The sequence below is a fragment of the Dipodomys merriami genome, unplaced genomic scaffold (genome assembly GCF_024711535.1).
Source record: "Dipodomys merriami isolate MVZ:Mamm:240054 unplaced genomic scaffold, mDipMer1.0.p SCAF_9, whole genome shotgun sequence".
NCBI classification, from domain to species: domain Eukaryota; kingdom Metazoa; phylum Chordata; class Mammalia; order Rodentia; family Heteromyidae; genus Dipodomys; species Dipodomys merriami.
Window position 1 is genome coordinate 58,768,200 of NW_027206512.1, and position 16,633 is coordinate 58,784,832.

The following is a 16,633-nucleotide window of genomic DNA, read 5'->3' on the forward strand; positions in this document are numbered from 1 at the left end:
CTTAGAGCTTTATTGTTGTCTTTTCCTTGTCTTTGACAAATGAGTCCTTATTTCTTCTACTTCTACACATTATTTAATAATGAAAGGATTTAGAAATAAAAATCTACCTCTGACTATAACTTTGGCCATACCTCAAACTTTGATCAAATTCTCTAAGTACTCTTAATTATAGTTTGATGTCTTTTATCACAACTTAATAATTAGACATTATTAAATATCTTAATTACTTTAACACTCATTTAAGTAACAATCAATTTTACTATCATTAGATATTTAAAAAGCATTCCTTCTTTCATTAATCCAACAATTATTCATTGAATATATATTATGTATATTTATAAACACACAGGATCTACCCAAGAACAAAACAGCCATAGATGTCTTTGTGAAAGCATACTTTCTACTACAGCAAGACTAACAATAAACAATAAATGTAATGGTTATGTACAGAGTATACTTGAAATTTATAGGATCTAGCTGAAATGGGAGAAAAACTGACTAGGAACAAAAGGTCAGGAGTAATGTTGGAGGAGGTGGTAACGTTCAAAGGTAAATAAAGTGGAGACAGCAGGTGACAATGAGCAAAGATTCAAAGGAAGCAAGGGACTTAAGCACACAAATAGCCAAGAGAACTTCAGTCAGGACTGGAGGAACAAGTATCCCTTGATCCCCAATACACAGCAAGCTGAGGAAACAGCAAAGAAATCAGGGGACCTGGGGCAGAGTACACCAGCAAGAGTCGATGGAAATGAAGTCAGAAAAGTAAAGAAGTCCCCTGGGCAGAGCTTCAGAAGTCATGATAAGGAATTTGACTTCTACGTCAGATGAAGTGAGGAGCATAGAGGTTTCTGAGCACAGTAAGCACATGCTCTACTTAAATCTCAAACGGGCAGGTCAGTCATCTGGGCAAGGGCAAACGATGCTTTGGAGCAGCATGATGGAGGTAGAGATGGAGAAAAGTGATGGAACTTAGGTTCATTGTGAATCTCCTGATGGACTGAGTATACAGTGTTAGAAAAAATAACAAGTCATGGATAATTCCAACGAGTGAGGCCTGAGACACTGGAAGGATAATGTTCCTTTAGCTGGAAGACATTGGCCAGGGTTCCATTTGGACATACTAAATGTAAAATACCTACTGGACATCCAAGAGAAGCTGTGCTATAAAAGTACATGATTGTGAAGCTAAGAAGGAAAGACCATGAGACCACAGGAGATCAGTGTTCACAGGACAAAGACGAGTAGTTAAATGAGGCTTGAGATTTGAGGCACTCTAACACAAAATATGGCAGAAGAAACCCACCAAAACTTAGAGGAGGGATTAGGACCAAAGAGCAGAAGAATGGATTGTGTTGAAAGCCAAATGAGGAAGTGATTGGCCATGGCAGATGCTTGTGATTGGTCAAGGCAAATGAAGACAGATGCTCCTGATTGGTCAAGGCAAATTCAGATTGATACTGGGTCATTCCAATTAGTCAGGAAGTCATGCCAAGAGCTGTTGTAAATTTCCAAATGCAGTAGAGAGGGGGAGGCCTAATGTTGAAATAAAGTATTTGGGGGAAGAGCTTAGGGAACCCTGCTCATGTTTAAACATATTAGAAGTGTGTCATTAAAAAAGCAATAATCATTAGTTTTTCATGTCCTGTCTTTTATCCCCATTTCAAGACTTAGCATGTCTGCTCTTAGGATATTAAGTCAATCCCTTACTAATCATTGGTTTGGATGCAAGTTTTCCTGAAAAGGTAATGCAAAACAAATTATCAAGAGAAAGTTTAAGTTAGAGGGTTCTTTGACCATCATTTTTAAATATTTTTATTGTAAAGATACTGTACTGGGGTTAGTTACATGAGTAAGATAAAGAGTTCATTTCTTATCCAGTATTGTTACCTCCTCCTTTGTTTTTCCCCTACCATCCTTTCCCTCCACACTTCCCCACCCCCTCCAAGTTGCAAAGTTCGTTTTCTACATAGTGTCTTGTACCTCTCATTGTTACAATGGGTCGCCTTGTATCCTTATTTCAGCATTTTGTTATTTCCCTTCCCCTCTCCAAATTAGAAAAATGCATACACAGGATTCAGGGCACTGACATCAAATACAGTGACAACAGGGTTTATACCACGAGGGAAGAACATATAAAAGAAACAAAAAAAAAATCACATAGTACCTTATAAATACATTAAAAGCAATAGCAAGAAAGATAAAACCATTTGTGTTCCTATCTTGGGGTTCATTTTGCTTAACATCATTTTATATTTTGACCATCATTTATAACCCACTCCTTGAATTCTTGGACTCGCTAAAAACTAGTTTTCAGGTTTCTCATGCAAATTCCCCAATGTTAAAAATATGAATTTTAAAAGTACATTTCTATTCATAAGCTATAACCTGATTTTTCACATGGAAGGTATTGTAGGTTGAGAGCAGAATCCAGAGAGTGTGGACATTTTTTTTTTTTGGTCGGTCGTGGGGCTTGAACTCTGGGCCTGGGCGCTGTCCCTCAGCTCTTCAGCTCAAGGCAAGCGCTCTACCACTTGAGCTACAGCGCCACTTCCGGTTTTCTGGTGGTTTATTGGAGATAGGAGTCTCACAGTCTCTCCTGCCTGGGCTGGCTTTGAACCGCGATCCTCAGATCTCAGCCTCCTTAGTAGCTAGGATTACAGGCATGAGCCACCAGCGCCCGGCTGGACGTTGTTTTTATAATAATCCATTCATGGGAACCAGCTCACTGTGAGCCCAGCATTAGTACCTTCCAAGAGCACCATCCCACATGACCTAATCACCTCCCATGAGTCTCGGCCATCTCTCACATCACCACACTAGAAATCAAGCTTTCATACAAAATGGAATTCTATGCCTCCATCAGAAAGAATGACATTGTCTCATTTGTTAGGAAATGGAAAGGCTTGGAAAAAATTATATTAAGTGAAGTAAGCCAAGCCCAAAGAAACATAGGTCCCATGGTTTCCCTTATTTGCAATATCTAGTATATGTCTGAGTCAAGCAGAAAAGGTCAGATAATGTGATGTCAGGAAAATGAACCCTTAGATATGTATTTTAATGTTTTTTTCTTTCATGCATGTGTTTCTAATGCATCTATACGATTATCTCTTTGTTGCTTTGTATGTCCCTCCACCACAGTATAACCCCTGCTTTCACTATATTTGATGTCAGTATAACTTGTGGAGGAGATGGGGAAAAACCAGTTGTTTAAGGATACAGGTGGACCTGTTGCAACAATGAGAAGTACAAGTTGTCATGTCCAAAATGAGCTTTACAACATCGGTGCGGGGGGGGGGGGGGGGGGAGGGGGGAGGGGGGAAGGGGGGAAGGGGGGAAGGGGGGATGCTGGGAAGTGATGTGAAGGGTAAACAAAGGAGGAGGCTGCAGTGCTTGGTAAGAAATGTACGCATTATCCTGCCCATGCAATTGTAACCCCTCTGTACAGTATGTTCACAAATAAAATAAAATTAAATTAAAAAAAAAGAATCATAAAAAAAAGATTATTTCTTTGTTGTTTTGCATGTCCCTCCCCCACAGTATAACCCCTGCTTTCACTATATTTGATGTCGGTACAATTTGTGGAGGAGAAGGGGAAAAACAAGTCATGTGAGGATAACTGTGGACCCGTTACAACAATGAGAAGTACAAGTTGTCATGTCGAAAACGAACTTTACAACTTTGGTGGGGGGGGAGAGGAGGGGGTGGAGGAGGCGGGGGGGGGGAGGCTGGGAAGGGATGTGAAGGGTAAACAAAGGAGGAGGCTGCAATGCTTGATAAGAAATGTACTCATTATCTTGCCCATGTAATTGTAACCCCTCTGTACAGTATGTTCACAATAAAAAATAAAAATTAAAAAAAAGAAGAAAAAAATCAAGCTTTTAGCACATGCCCCTTTGGCATAGACCACATCCCAATTATGGTGCCATCTACAACATAGAGCCAAGTGTGGTAACTCAAGCCTGTAATCCAAGTTACAATAGAGCCAGTGGAGTAGCTCAAGCCTGTAATCCAAGTTACATGAGAGACAGAAGTCAAACGATCTAAATTCAAAGCCAGCTGGGAAATAAAATTGCAGGAGACTCCATCCCAATCAATGGCTGCATGCAGCGGTACGCACCTGCCAACCCAGTGACAAACGCACAGCTATAGAAAGCGATGGTTACATGATCACATCTTCAGCAAGACGAGGGGCACCACAAGCAGAGATTAGGAAAGTATTTGTAAGCTACGTAATTGATAAGAGATTAGAGTCACATTCAGAATGTCAGCACAGAACACAGTCACATGCTGGATTCTGAACGCAAGTCTACCTGTATTAATGGAAGTCTGCTGTGGTTCTTCAGTAGACACAGTAAAAATTTATAAACTAGACCTCATATTTTGTCATGGGTAAATCTCAAAAAGTAAAGTCACTGAAATATCCAAGTACTGTGAACTGGGAAAAAAAACAAAATTAACTCTACAGAGCAAACGTATTTAATATGAATGCAAATAAAAGTAACTCCAGGTAACGTTCTTTCTGGTCATGGCGTTGAAGAAGCTTGAGGACATGTCAGATAGTCCAATGTGTGGGAGAAAAGAAACTCACTGCTCGCGAAGAGAAGCTGCGGCATTTATGTTTTTTTCAAAACTAAATTAGCAACTCCATGTCTAGGATTCTTTCACACGTATGTAAGCATACACTGAAGGATTTTTACTATGGCAGTATTTGTAATAGATTGCAAAAGAATTGAAACAGTATGGAGGTCTGCTTGAGTAGCACTAGTTCATCAAAAGGGAAAACTGTTCACCATGAGAAGGAGTTCAAGCTTTGCCCACAATAAAGAGAGGTTGTAAATGAGGGGTGGGGAACATAAGACACGGGGGAGATGACATGTGGGAATAAAAGAATGTGTGTTCGTATGAGCAGAGAATATTTCTAGAAAGACATAAAAGAAACAGATAGCACCATTTGCCTCTGCCAAAAGAAGAAACGAAATTGGGCAGAGGTATTTTTTTATTTTCCCATTCTGTAGTATTTCTTTAAAAACCAGAAAGAAAACAGACATGTAGCAAATACAGCAAAGTTCTGTTGTCTGTCTGTTGTTGAATAAATGGATCCGATAGTCAATGAACATTTCAGTGTGTTTAAATTGTCCTAACTTAATATTTTTAATTTTTTTTTTTTTTTTTTTTGCCGGTCGTGGACCTGAACTCTGGGCCTAGGCGCTGTCCCTCAGCTCTTCAGCTCAAGGCTAGCACTCTACCGCTTGAGCCACAGCGCCACTTCCGGCTTTTTCTGTTTATGTGGTGCTGAGGAATCAAACCCAGGGCCTCATGCATGCAAGGCAAGCGCTCTACCATTGAGCCACCTTCCCAGCCCATATTTTTAATTTTTAAAAAAAAATGAGGAACATAAGTGGAAGAGTACCAAAGAGGGTGATGGAAATATTGGAGGGAGGAGGGCACCCTCTCTCAGACTTGCTGAGTATAGAATGTGTCGTTCTCAGCTGTAAAGTTGATCCACTCACTTTCTGGGGTTCCAGAGTGCCTTTGAAAAAAAATCTTTGTTGTTGTTGGTGGTGGTGGTTGCCAGTCTTGAACCCAGGGCCTGGGCACTCTCCCAGAACTCTTTTTGCTCAAGGCTAGCACTCTGCTACTTTGAGCCACATCACCACTTCCGTTTTCCTGGTGGATAATTGGAAATTATACTACGTTCCTGCCCTGGCTGGTTTCAAACTGTGATCCTCAGATCTCAGCTTCCTGAATAGCTAGGATTACAGGTGTGAGCCATCAGTGCCCAGCAGTCTTAAAACATGAACACAGGTCTCCAACACATAATCACTTTACTTTGTTCTGAGTTTCAAATATTCCTTTGTGGGCTGGGAAGGTGGCTCAGTGGTAGAGTGCTTGCCTTGCAAGCATGAGGCCCTGGGTTCGAATCCTCAGCACCACATAAGCAGAAAAAGCCAGAAGTGGCGCTGTGGCTCAAGTGGTAGAGCACTTTAGCTAAAGAGCTGAGGGGCAGCACCCAGGCCAGAGTTCAGGCCCCACAACTGGCCAAATAAATAAATAAAATGTTCCTTTGTGGTTTCTAATCTCTCCCCATTTTAGCAGTTTGTTTTCAGTCTTTGTCCTTGAAGAATTCCCAAGGAGATTGATTTTCAGCCAACTTAAGGCATGGCTACAAATAATTTAATGCATAAGGAAACTTATTTCCAATTGCTACCTGCAAGATAATCAATGTTACTATGAATTTCACTATAGTTAACTTAGGAAGTACCAAGGGGAGAAATGACTTCAATATAGTGCTTGTTGGATAGTCAGAATAAACTAAGGAACATTTGAACACTATCAAGGCAAACAGAGATGTGGCCAGGAAAAGCAAACCTTGGAGGAACTTCTAATGCTTCCTCAAAACAACTGAAACTCAAGTAGGAGAAACTGTCAACAGCACAGCTGCTCCGACTCGTTCCAGTAGGAAGCGGGAACCAGAGCTCAGCTGGGGGTTTTTTTGTTTTTAAGAAAAAGCAGTATAGTAAATTTTAATTATGTTGATAAAACTTCTTATGCTGAAATTATCCATTCACACAGGGATATAGCTTCCTCTTGAAAACCGTAAGCTTCACTAATTTGTTTTTCTTTTTTTCCTTTTAGAATTCTAGTTTGGAAGGTTAAGAGACACATCCTTTGCTTTGCACAAATTGTTAATTCTTAATACATGTTCTTTATCATGCATGTTTTTCTTTTCTTGTTTTTGTTGTTTTTGGTGGTGCTGGTGGTAGTAGTGTTCGTGGGGTTTGAACTCAGGGCTTTAGCACTGTCTCTGAGTTTTTTGCTGAAGGCTAGCTCTCTGTCACTTGAACTATGGTACCACTTCTGGTTTTCTGGTGATTAATTGGAGATAAGAGTCTCCTGGACTTTTCTGCCTGGGCTGGCCTCAAACCATGACCCTCAGATCCTCAGCCTCTTAAGTAGCTAGAATTACAGGTGTGAGCCCCCAGTGCCCTAAACTGCTTCTTCTTCTTCTTTTTGAAGTTTAACAAATGTTATAAAATGGGCATGTGGTATTGTTATAGTTAGAAGAAAATCAGTCACTTAGGAAGTAAAGTTGTTAGTTTCTTGTTCCGTTTATTCTTGCATCTCTGGCCTCAGGTGTCAGTTTTTTCTCTCTCATCATTCCCAGCACCCTAAATGTTGGAATTGCGGGTAGGGGCCAATAAGTTTGCGTATTCTTCATGGTTCTTTTGGCCCTAAGGATACAAGCTTTATGCCACTAGTAACTTATAGTCAAAATACTATGCACAGTGTCTATACTATATACAGTGTCTGCCTCCTTAATTCAAAGGCCACTCCTCGCCAGGAGACTAGATGGTAACTTGGCAAGAAAAAGGAACAAGTGTGAAAAATAAAGTTCTTCAGCCTGTAAAGAAATCCCAGGAGAGAAAGGTTCACAGGCTATGTGCCCAACACCAAAATAGAGGGATTGGAGAGTAATTACAATAAAAAAAAGTGGTTAGTTTTTCCAAGAAGATAAAGTTGATAAAAATATTTGATCTATTTATATTTTATATAGTGTATATATACTATATGCAATATATAGCATTTATTACATATATATAATATATTACTTATAATATCTATAATAGTACCTATTATACTATCTACATCTATATACATAAACTATATGTAATATATATGCTATATGTAAGATAGTATATTCTGTTATTAATTAATATTAATAATATTGTTACTTATATCGTATATATTATCTATAATGAACTATTCAACCATAAAAAAGAACAAAATTATGTCAATGGATGGAACTGGAAGTCATCATGGTACAGGAAATAAGCTAGACTGAAAACAACAAATACCTCATGTTCTCTTTCATAAGTGGAATGTAAGTTTTTAAAAATAAATGGCAAGCCAGGCTCCAGTGTCTCACACCTGTAATCCTAGCTACTCAGGAGGCTGAGATCTGAGGATCATGGTTTGAAGCCAGCCTGGGCAGGGAAGCCCGTGAGACTCTCATCTCCAATTAATCACAGAAAAAGCTGGAAGTGGAGCTGTGCTCAACGTGGTAGAGGGCTCGCCTTGAGTGAAGGAGTCCAGGAAAGTGCCCAGGCCCAGAACTCAAGTCCCAGGACTTTACAGTAATGTAAAACAGGGCCTGTTTGGAGTGGGAACAAGCAGAAGTGGGGAGGGCAAAAGGAGCAGGCAATGGATTACTGATTTCCTCCTGCAGCCACCTCACCCGCCTATGAAAGGGAAACTTACCCTCCATGGTACTGAGGGAGACAGGGAGGAACAGACAGGCTGAAAATGTACCTAGGGTCACACAGCTGCTAGGTGAAAACAGAAAGGTGAAATCAGGTAAAATTAGACTTGTATCATTTAAAATCTACTTACTAGAAAGTTATGAGATGGAGCAGAAGGTGTAATGAAAGAGCAAAAATTAAAAAAAATAAAAATACAAAAGCAGAGAAAAAGAAAGTAAAACTGTGAGAGGTCAAAGCCATCCACACAATTTTGTGTTATTCCCTCCACCAAGAGGTGGAGCTTTTTGCTTCTGTTCTTCCTGAGCCTGGGCTAGGCTGGTGTCTGCCTGCACCCGCGGATACATGGGAATGAACGAGCGCCAGCTAAGCATGACTTCTGCAGAAATCCGACTCTAACGGGAGAGACAGCACAGTGAAGACACATGCAGAAGGAGAGAACTTGGGCCAGTTAAGAGAGGAAGAGGAGGAGCCGGCCCAGCCGAACTCAGACGCCATTTATGTGGACAAACATCTGGAATGTTCCTGCCAAGGGTCCATCCTGGGTGTCTACAAACCCAGCTGACATCACATGCAGCAGCTCCCCTCAGCTGTCAACCCATAGAATCATGAAACAGAATAAATTATTGTAGCTTTACATTTCAGGGTAGCAGTTTCTCATACCCATATAGAAAATGGTACCTTGATTGAAGAATTACATAACAAACCCCTAAAACGCATGCACGGTGATTCACTGTGTTACCTTCGCTAGGCCAAGGTCCCCAGATGTGTTGTTGTGAAGGTATCCTCTTTTAGTATAATTAACATTTGAACCAGTAAACCTAAGACATAGTACCCTTCATAATGTAGATGGGTCTCATCAAACCAGGTGAGCCTTATAGAAATGATCGAGGTCGCAGGAGGAAAAGAGAATCCTAGCATCAGCTCCTCCTGGGTTTCCAGTTCCTGACCTTGCTGATTACCCTCTACCATTGCATTAGCCAATCCTGTTCTCCCCCCTCCCTTTCTGTCTCACCTTACATATTATTTCTGTTTCTCTGAAGGCCTTGACTAGTACACTGTGGCATTAGCACAGAGACTGGGGAATAGATGGAAGAAGGAAGGTCTGGAAGGACTGTCAGTTAGCAGCTGGATGGACAGGAATGGTTGCTGGAGGCTGCCCTCAAGACGGCCTGTGTAATGGTGTGGCAGGAAGTTTGGTGACACTGTCACTACAAAAGTCAAGAAGACACAGAAACGTGCCTAGGAAAGGTGGAGATGCAGCTGCCAGTGCCAGGCAAGATGTGAAAGCACTGGTTCTGTTCTTTTAGCTGCCTTCAGTCAAGCCAAGAAAGAAAGAGAGACAGAGAGGGAGAAAGAAAAGAAAAGAAGGAAGGAAGGAAGGAAGGAAGGAAGGAAGGAAGGAAGAGAAGAAAGAGAGAGGAGAAAGGAGAGAAAGAGAATGGGAGAGAAGAAGGAAGGAAGGAAGAAAGGAAGGAAGGAAGGAAGGGAGGGAGGAAGGGAGGGTGGGAGGGAGAGAGGGAGGGAGGGAGGGAAGGAAGGAAGGAAGAACAAAAGAAGAGAAGAGAAGAAGACAGAGAAAGGAGAGAAAAATAGAAAGGGAGAGAAGAAGAGAAGGAAAGAAACAAATAGAGAGGGAGAGAAGGAAAGAAAGAAAGAAAAGAAAAGAAAGACAGACAGACAGAGAGAAAGAAAGAAAGAAAGAAAGAAAGAAAGAAAGAAAGAAAGAAAGAAAGAAAGAAAGAAAGAAAGGAAGGAAGGAAGGAAGGAAGGAAGGAAGGAAGGAAGGAAGGAAGGAGGGAAGGAAGGAAGGAAGGAAAGAAAGAAAGAAGAAGGAAAGGAAGGAAAGAAAGAAAGAAGAAGGAAAGGAAGGAAGGGAGAGAGAAAGAGAAATGAAGAGAGAGAAAGAGGAAGGAAGGAGAGAAGAAAGGAAAGAAAGAAGAATTCTTGACTTTTAAAAAATGCAGACTCAAAACAAAACATTTCCATGATAGGATTTGTTGGGTCTGAAAACAAAACAAATGTTTTCCTGGGAAAACAATATAGAAATAAAAAAATAGCCTAAAGATAATAATCAAATTCGGGATTTCAGGGGTATAGCTGTAAGACTCTATGTATATATCTGTGTGTTGTGTGTAAATATATCCAAAACATATAAAGAACCCTCATAAAATAAATTTTAAAACAACTCAACAGAAATTACGAAGGACCTGAACGAGACAACAGGAGGGAAAGTATATGGTCAACCAATATATGCTTAGACGCACTGGGAACCAAGTAATTAGGTGCTACTTTTCTCCTAACTGGGGAGGTGGAAAATATTCAGTAACAAAGAGGAGATGGAGAAGTATGTCCTGTATAAGTATTTTGGAGAGAAACTGACACTATTGGAGTTTGATCAATAGAAATATTCTCACTTCCCCTTCGGTGACATGTTCCGCTACTACAAATCCCTCTTCCTCTGCAAATCCCTCTTCCTCTGCTATGTGCAGAAACGTCCGCATGTGAAGCAGCTCACCGCGGCCAGGAGGGACTTGACTGTTCAATCAAGAGGCACCAGCCAGAACTCTTCCTGGGTCACAGTATGATGCTCAACAAGCAGTTACTGAGGGAATAGAGAGGATTAAAAAGTGAAAGAAAATGAATTTTCTGTCAACTGGAAAGGGTCACACAGAGCCTATGGAATATTAGGAGCTGGTTTAAAAAAATAAGTAGATATCTGGACACCAGCATGAAGTCTAACTGTTACATTCAAAGAAGAGCATTAGAAACAAGTTAGAAACAACACGAATTCTATCACTAGAGGACTGATGTACTGAATTTCGATTTCACAATGTACGGTGAGGCATCCTTTCTAAATGGTTGTCTTTGCACTACTGCATTTATTATTGTGGAAAGGTGTCTATGACGCTTCATGTCCGTATCTATACTTCTGAGGGCTTACTGTATAACAAAATTATTCCTGTCAGTTGTTGTCATTTGTTCATGAGTCACGCATTTTTATGATTATTTTTATATTACATTGTATCTATAAATCATATATTAGTAATAAATAGAATAATTAACATTGAGTTTATAGTATTAATGTTCCTGTTTTACAGGTGAGACCATCAGACACAGAAGAGTGAAGGAAGGAATCCGCTCCAGTCTCATGGTGATAGAACCTTGGGACTTCAACCCAATCCTTGGGACTGCACAATTCCCAATCCTAAAGTACCCAAGAAGAGGGGTGCTTGGCTAAAACCCTGGAGGATTCTGTGTGCATCGCTTTGCTGTGTGGATCAGCTCGTCCAAGCTGCAGTGTGACTTTAGCCAATGAACGATGACAAAGCAAGAAGAGGAAGAAGAAAAGGAAACGTTAACGGTTAAGATTATGCCTTGGAGGAAGTGGCGCTGTAGCTCAAGTGGTAGAGCGCTCGCCTTGAGCTGAAGAGCTGAGGGATAGCGCCCAGGCCCAGAGTTCAAGCCCCATGACCGACAAAAAAAAAAAAAAAAGATTATGCCTTGGAAAAAATTATATCAAGTAAGCCAGGCCCAAAGAAACATAGGTCCCATGATTTCCCTTATTTGTCTGAGACAAGCAGAAACTGTCAGATAAGTTGATGTTAGGCGAAATGAACCCCAAGATAAGGACTCAAATGGTTTTTCTTTCTTGCGATTGTATGTCCCTCCCCCACGGTATAACTCCTGCTTTCACTGTATTTGATGTTGGTATAATTTGTGGAGGGGAAGGGAAAAAAACAAATCGTTTAACTAAGGATACAGGTGGACCCACTGCAACAATGAGACGCACAAGTTGTTATGTCGAAAAACCAACTTTACAACTTTGGCGGGGGGGGGGGGGGGGGGGGGGGGGGGGGAGGGGAGGGCGGGAGATGGGAAGGGATGGGAAGGGGAAACAAGGGAGGAGGCAACAATGCTTGATAAGAAATGTACTCATTATCTTGCCCATGTAATTGTAACCCCTCTGTACGGTATTTTCACAATAAAAAATAAATAAATAAAATAAAAAGATTATGTGAACAGAAAAATGAGTTGCCTCTGCTCAGGCGAGCAGCTGGGATCTGCTTTGATTTGCTCGGCGCTCAGCCTGCCGAACCCCTGCCTTCTCCCTTCCCTTTCCAATAAGCGTTTGGTTGTCTGTGATCACACACAAGCACGCGTGGAGCTCTCTGCCCGAGCTCCGGGGCACAGCTCTGAGCATGGCCCGTGCGTAAGGGAGACCTGGGTGCGCACAACCGCAGAACTAAGTTCTTCCCAAAGCGAGCAGCGGGAGATGAGCACTGGGGGACCAGAGCGCCTCTCTTGGGGGGGGGGGGGACACGTGTGTGTGCCAGGTTGATGCGGGCGGGGTGCCCACCCTCCTCCCCAAGCAGCCCACTTGGGGCTTATAAAGCCCACTTGGTTTCCGTTTTGTTCGGGGTCAAGTGGGTTTCCGGGACCACAGGAAAAACCTCGGGTGCCGGTTTAAGTCGTTCGATTGATCAAACTGCGTGAGCGATCTGGCTTTTCGGATGGCTTCCTGACCGCAGGCTCCCGAAAGCCACCGAACCCGGGTGTCGCTTGGAACAGTCCTGCCTGCGCTCTGGGACCCCAGCCGGGCTTGGGAACGTCGCCAACCCCCCCCCCCCCGCGCCCTGTGCCCCACGGCTGGACTGGGGACGAGCGCTAGGACCCCCCCCACCCCCGATCCCCAAGGCTGGCACCTCTGCCCGGGGCTCAGCAAGAGCCCCGCATCCTCCCGCTCCTGCCCGCGCTGCGGGAAGGTGCTCAGGTCCCACTAGGGTGCTGACTGCCGGTTTGGGGGCGCTCCGCGCCACCCCCCACCCCGCCCTGAGCGCGCGCGCGCGCCCGTGCGCATGGCCAGCGGGCACCCACTCACCCCAGCTCGGGGTGCAGGACTTGGGTGTAGAGGTAGCATCGCCCTAGGAAGATCTCCGAGAAGTGCGGGGTGGTGCGGGTCGAGTTCCACTGCAGGGGCTTGGAGAAAAGTCGCCATCTGTGAACCGCGAACAAGGCGAGCCCGAGCCCCAACAGGATGAGGGCCAGGACACCCACGCCCAGACACACGAGGATTTTCCTGGAGAGCCCACAGCATCTGAGTCTTTCCCGGGACGACTCGGGAGTGAATTCACCTCCGTCCATGGGGCCGAATGCGGGAGCCTGCGGGGCGGAATTCGAGAGGTCAGCGAGTGTAGGCAGGAAGAGGAGGGGCGTGGGCTGCTTGTGGGGCTCCCTTTCCCCCCCCCCCAGTCTTTCACTTGCTTTATCTGCTTCCCTTCCCAGTCCTACCCATCTGGTTCAAAGGATCTCAAAGATCCAACTATATCTCCTCTCTGGACTCCTGAGCAGATCAATCCAGATTCTCCATCTCCAGGGAGAGGACGCCCCCTTCCCCCTCTGGAGGGGCCCAAGTAACTGTGCCCTTCCCCGACTCCTGGCCAACCTGTCCCGCACCCCGCCTTCAGCGGCTCAGCCACGTGTACTAGGAGGAAGCCCGAGGACCGTCGGAACTCTCTTTGCATTCACACCAAGCGCTGTGTCTAGGCACGAACACCCTCCCTCCATCTCAGGGCTCTGATGAACACCTGCTCAGCCCCCCCGAGTCTCCAACGAAAAGCCAGCGCGTTCTCTCACGCAGCAGCATCAGTGACTGCAGTTCCGAGTTCCAGCCCCAGCTGAGTGACCGAGGGCAAGCTCCTCTCTGGAACGTGCGGAGCCTCGCCTACAGGGCTTCTGTGGGGATTAAGTGAATTCGTATTTCCAAGGTGTTGAGCACACACTGCCCGGCCCATGGTCGGCAGTTCACTAAATGTCATCTATTCTATCACGCTTTGATGGCGTGGCGGTGCTTGGAACCGCACCTGGCAGGCAAGACTCGGGCGCTCCAACTGAGTTGAAAAACAAACGGAGCAGCTTTTCCTGCTGCTTCTTTCTCCACGGGACATGGGCAACCGTTCAGCAGAGACCTATGACGGTTCTTATACAGGACTTTCCATGGGCCAATTGTTCTCTAGACCTAAGGGGTAGCAAATGCAAAGGCCCAGTGTCAGGAAACTCCTTGGCTCCTTCCAGGAGCAGCAAAGACGCCTGTGTAGCTGGAAGGCTATGGGAGAAAAAATAGAATAGAATCCAGAATACCTGGGTCCTATGGTTTCCCTTGTTTGCAGTAATTAGTTTACATCCAGGATAACCCTATCAGATGAGCCGGAAAGCTCTAGAACTAGGTACATATGACCCTATAAGATGATGGTAAGCAAAATGAACCCCACGATATGGACACAAGAGGTTTTCCTTTGTTGTTGTTTTTAATGTACTATGTGAATTTTTTTCATTTCTTTTGTATGTTCTTCCCCCTATGGTATATGCCCTGTTGTTGCTGTACTTGATTTGGGTACCCTGCATCTTCTAGATACATTAATCTAATTTGGGGAGGGGAAGGGGAATAAGAACAGGCTGAAGCAAGGACACAGGATGACCCATTGCAACAAGGATTCCCACAAGATCCTGTGCTGGAAACCATCTTTACAAGTTGGGGGAGGGGAGGATTGGGGGAGGGGAGGGAGGGAAGGGATAGTGGGAGAAAAACAAAGGAGGGGGTAACAGACAAGCAATGTACTCTTGTGTGCCTTACTGATGTCACTGTAAGCCCACTGTACAGCATCTTTACAAGAACATAACTTTTTAAAAAAAGAATAGTGTCGCTACCGCCTCGGCCGGTAATGACGACGCGACACCGGACTCTTCTCTCCGCAGTTTATTCAGGACCTTTTAGTAATCTTCTGACCCCAACCCCGGGGAGAATTCCCCACAGCCTTAAGTACCCGCTGGGTAGCCAACCCTGATACGCCACGTGGGAACCGCCAATAGGTTCAGGTGCACAGAAGCAAGCCAGATTCTTTGCCTTAGCCATATCAGGAGTTGTTTACCACGAGAGCACTCGCCATCGGGAAGGCGGAGGGCGGAAGCCGGCGCCATCTTCCAGGTGCGGCCTCTCGCAGCTCTCTACAGTTCCCCCTTTTTTGTTTAAAGAACACAGATGAGAACAGAGGTCTGATCCCTGTTGTGCAATTGCAAGGACTGCATACAAGCCTTCTCCCAGAGGGTACCTTCTCTAGGGATGACTCAGCCTGTCCATTGATTCGTTTTTCACAAGGACGGGAAAAGGCGAATCGAACCCGTGTGCAATCAAACATGCTCTCCTCGAGGGCAAAACTCATGCCTCTCGACTGCAGTACTTTGGCTTTGCAATCTGTGCTCATTGTTTTAGGGTGGCAAGCCACGCTTAGGGGGACTGACCTGCTCCAATGACTGTAAAGGCTTGGATAACCATGGCTGCACTGCGACGCTGAGAACCTCTAATTTGGCAAATGCACCACAGACATACCAAGGAGGCTAACACCAGGAGGCCTGTCAGGGCTCCCAAACCCGCCCCCTCCTTGAGATGATTCATAGCAGTGGAGATCCATGAAGATAACCCCTCCGCCAATCCGGCATCCACTCGGGTCGAGTTCACCACGACGATGGCAACCCTGAGCTGTTCCATCAGGCTGTCGAACTCCCCAGTTCAATTACCTAAAAGATAACTAGACAACTGTTTAGACAAATTTGCAGCGTTTTTTAAATAGGTTTTTTCCTGGGCCTGAACTCTGGGCCTGGGCGCTATCCCTCAGCTCTTCAGCTCAAGGCTAGCGCTCTACCACTTGAGCCACAACGTCACTTCCAGCTTTTTTCATTTCTTTTTGCTTATGTGGTGCTGAGGTATCGAACCCAGGGCCTCAGGCATGCAAAGCAAGCACTCTACCACTGAGCCACTTCCCAGCCCCTTTCTTCTGGGTTAATTGCACCACAGCAGCAGCTAATCCAGCATTAGTTAGTGGTCCACCCAGCTCTCTGCAAACTTTCATCCATGCTTCTAGTCCCCTGTTCTTATATGGGGTTATGGCGGCTCTGCATTCCTTAGTGCACTGCTCGTAAACAAGCTGTTTAATTAATGGCATGGCTGCGTCTGGGTCACCAAAAATTCTGCCAGCGGCCTCAACCATACGAGCAACAAAGTCCGAAAACGGCTCCATAGAGCCCTGCAGGATTTTGGTGAGATTGCCACTCACCTCGCCTTTATTTGGTAAGGCCTTCCATGCCTTTATGCCAATTTTATTGATTTGTTCATAAACTTGGACCGGGTAGCCTATCTGCTGATTGGCGAATCTCCCCTGTCCAAGCAGCATATCTCTGTCCCAAGCTGGGTTTCCCCCAGCCTGATTGGCCGCAGCCTCTTCACTAGCAAATTCAATCAAAAAGGCCTTCCAATCTAAATACTGACCTGGGCTCAAACAAGCTCGTGCGAGCCCACTCCAATCACCGGGTGTCATGCA

At 44.4% G+C, this 16,633-nt stretch overlaps 1 protein-coding gene across 2 annotated transcripts in view; it reads right to left on the reverse strand.

The window, feature by feature from the left end:
* The window catches only part of Cd38 (CD38 molecule), a 30,307-nt gene extending 16,588 nt beyond the window's left edge, over positions 1–13,719 (reverse strand). Inside the window, exons 1-2 of one of the 2 annotated variants that reach the window (XM_070012425.1) lie at positions 13,705–13,719; positions 13,141–13,421 (exon numbers count right to left, since the gene is read on the reverse strand). In XM_070012425.1, coding sequence (XP_069868526.1) covers positions 13,141–13,403 — 263 coding nt within the window. In that variant the 5' untranslated portion in view covers positions 13,404–13,421; positions 13,705–13,719. Of the gene's footprint in view, positions 1–13,140; positions 13,422–13,550; positions 13,673–13,704 lie in introns of those variants that run through there. The other variant, XM_070012424.1, reaches the window with a different exon arrangement.
* Between the last annotated feature and the right edge of the window lie 2,914 nt (positions 13,720–16,633).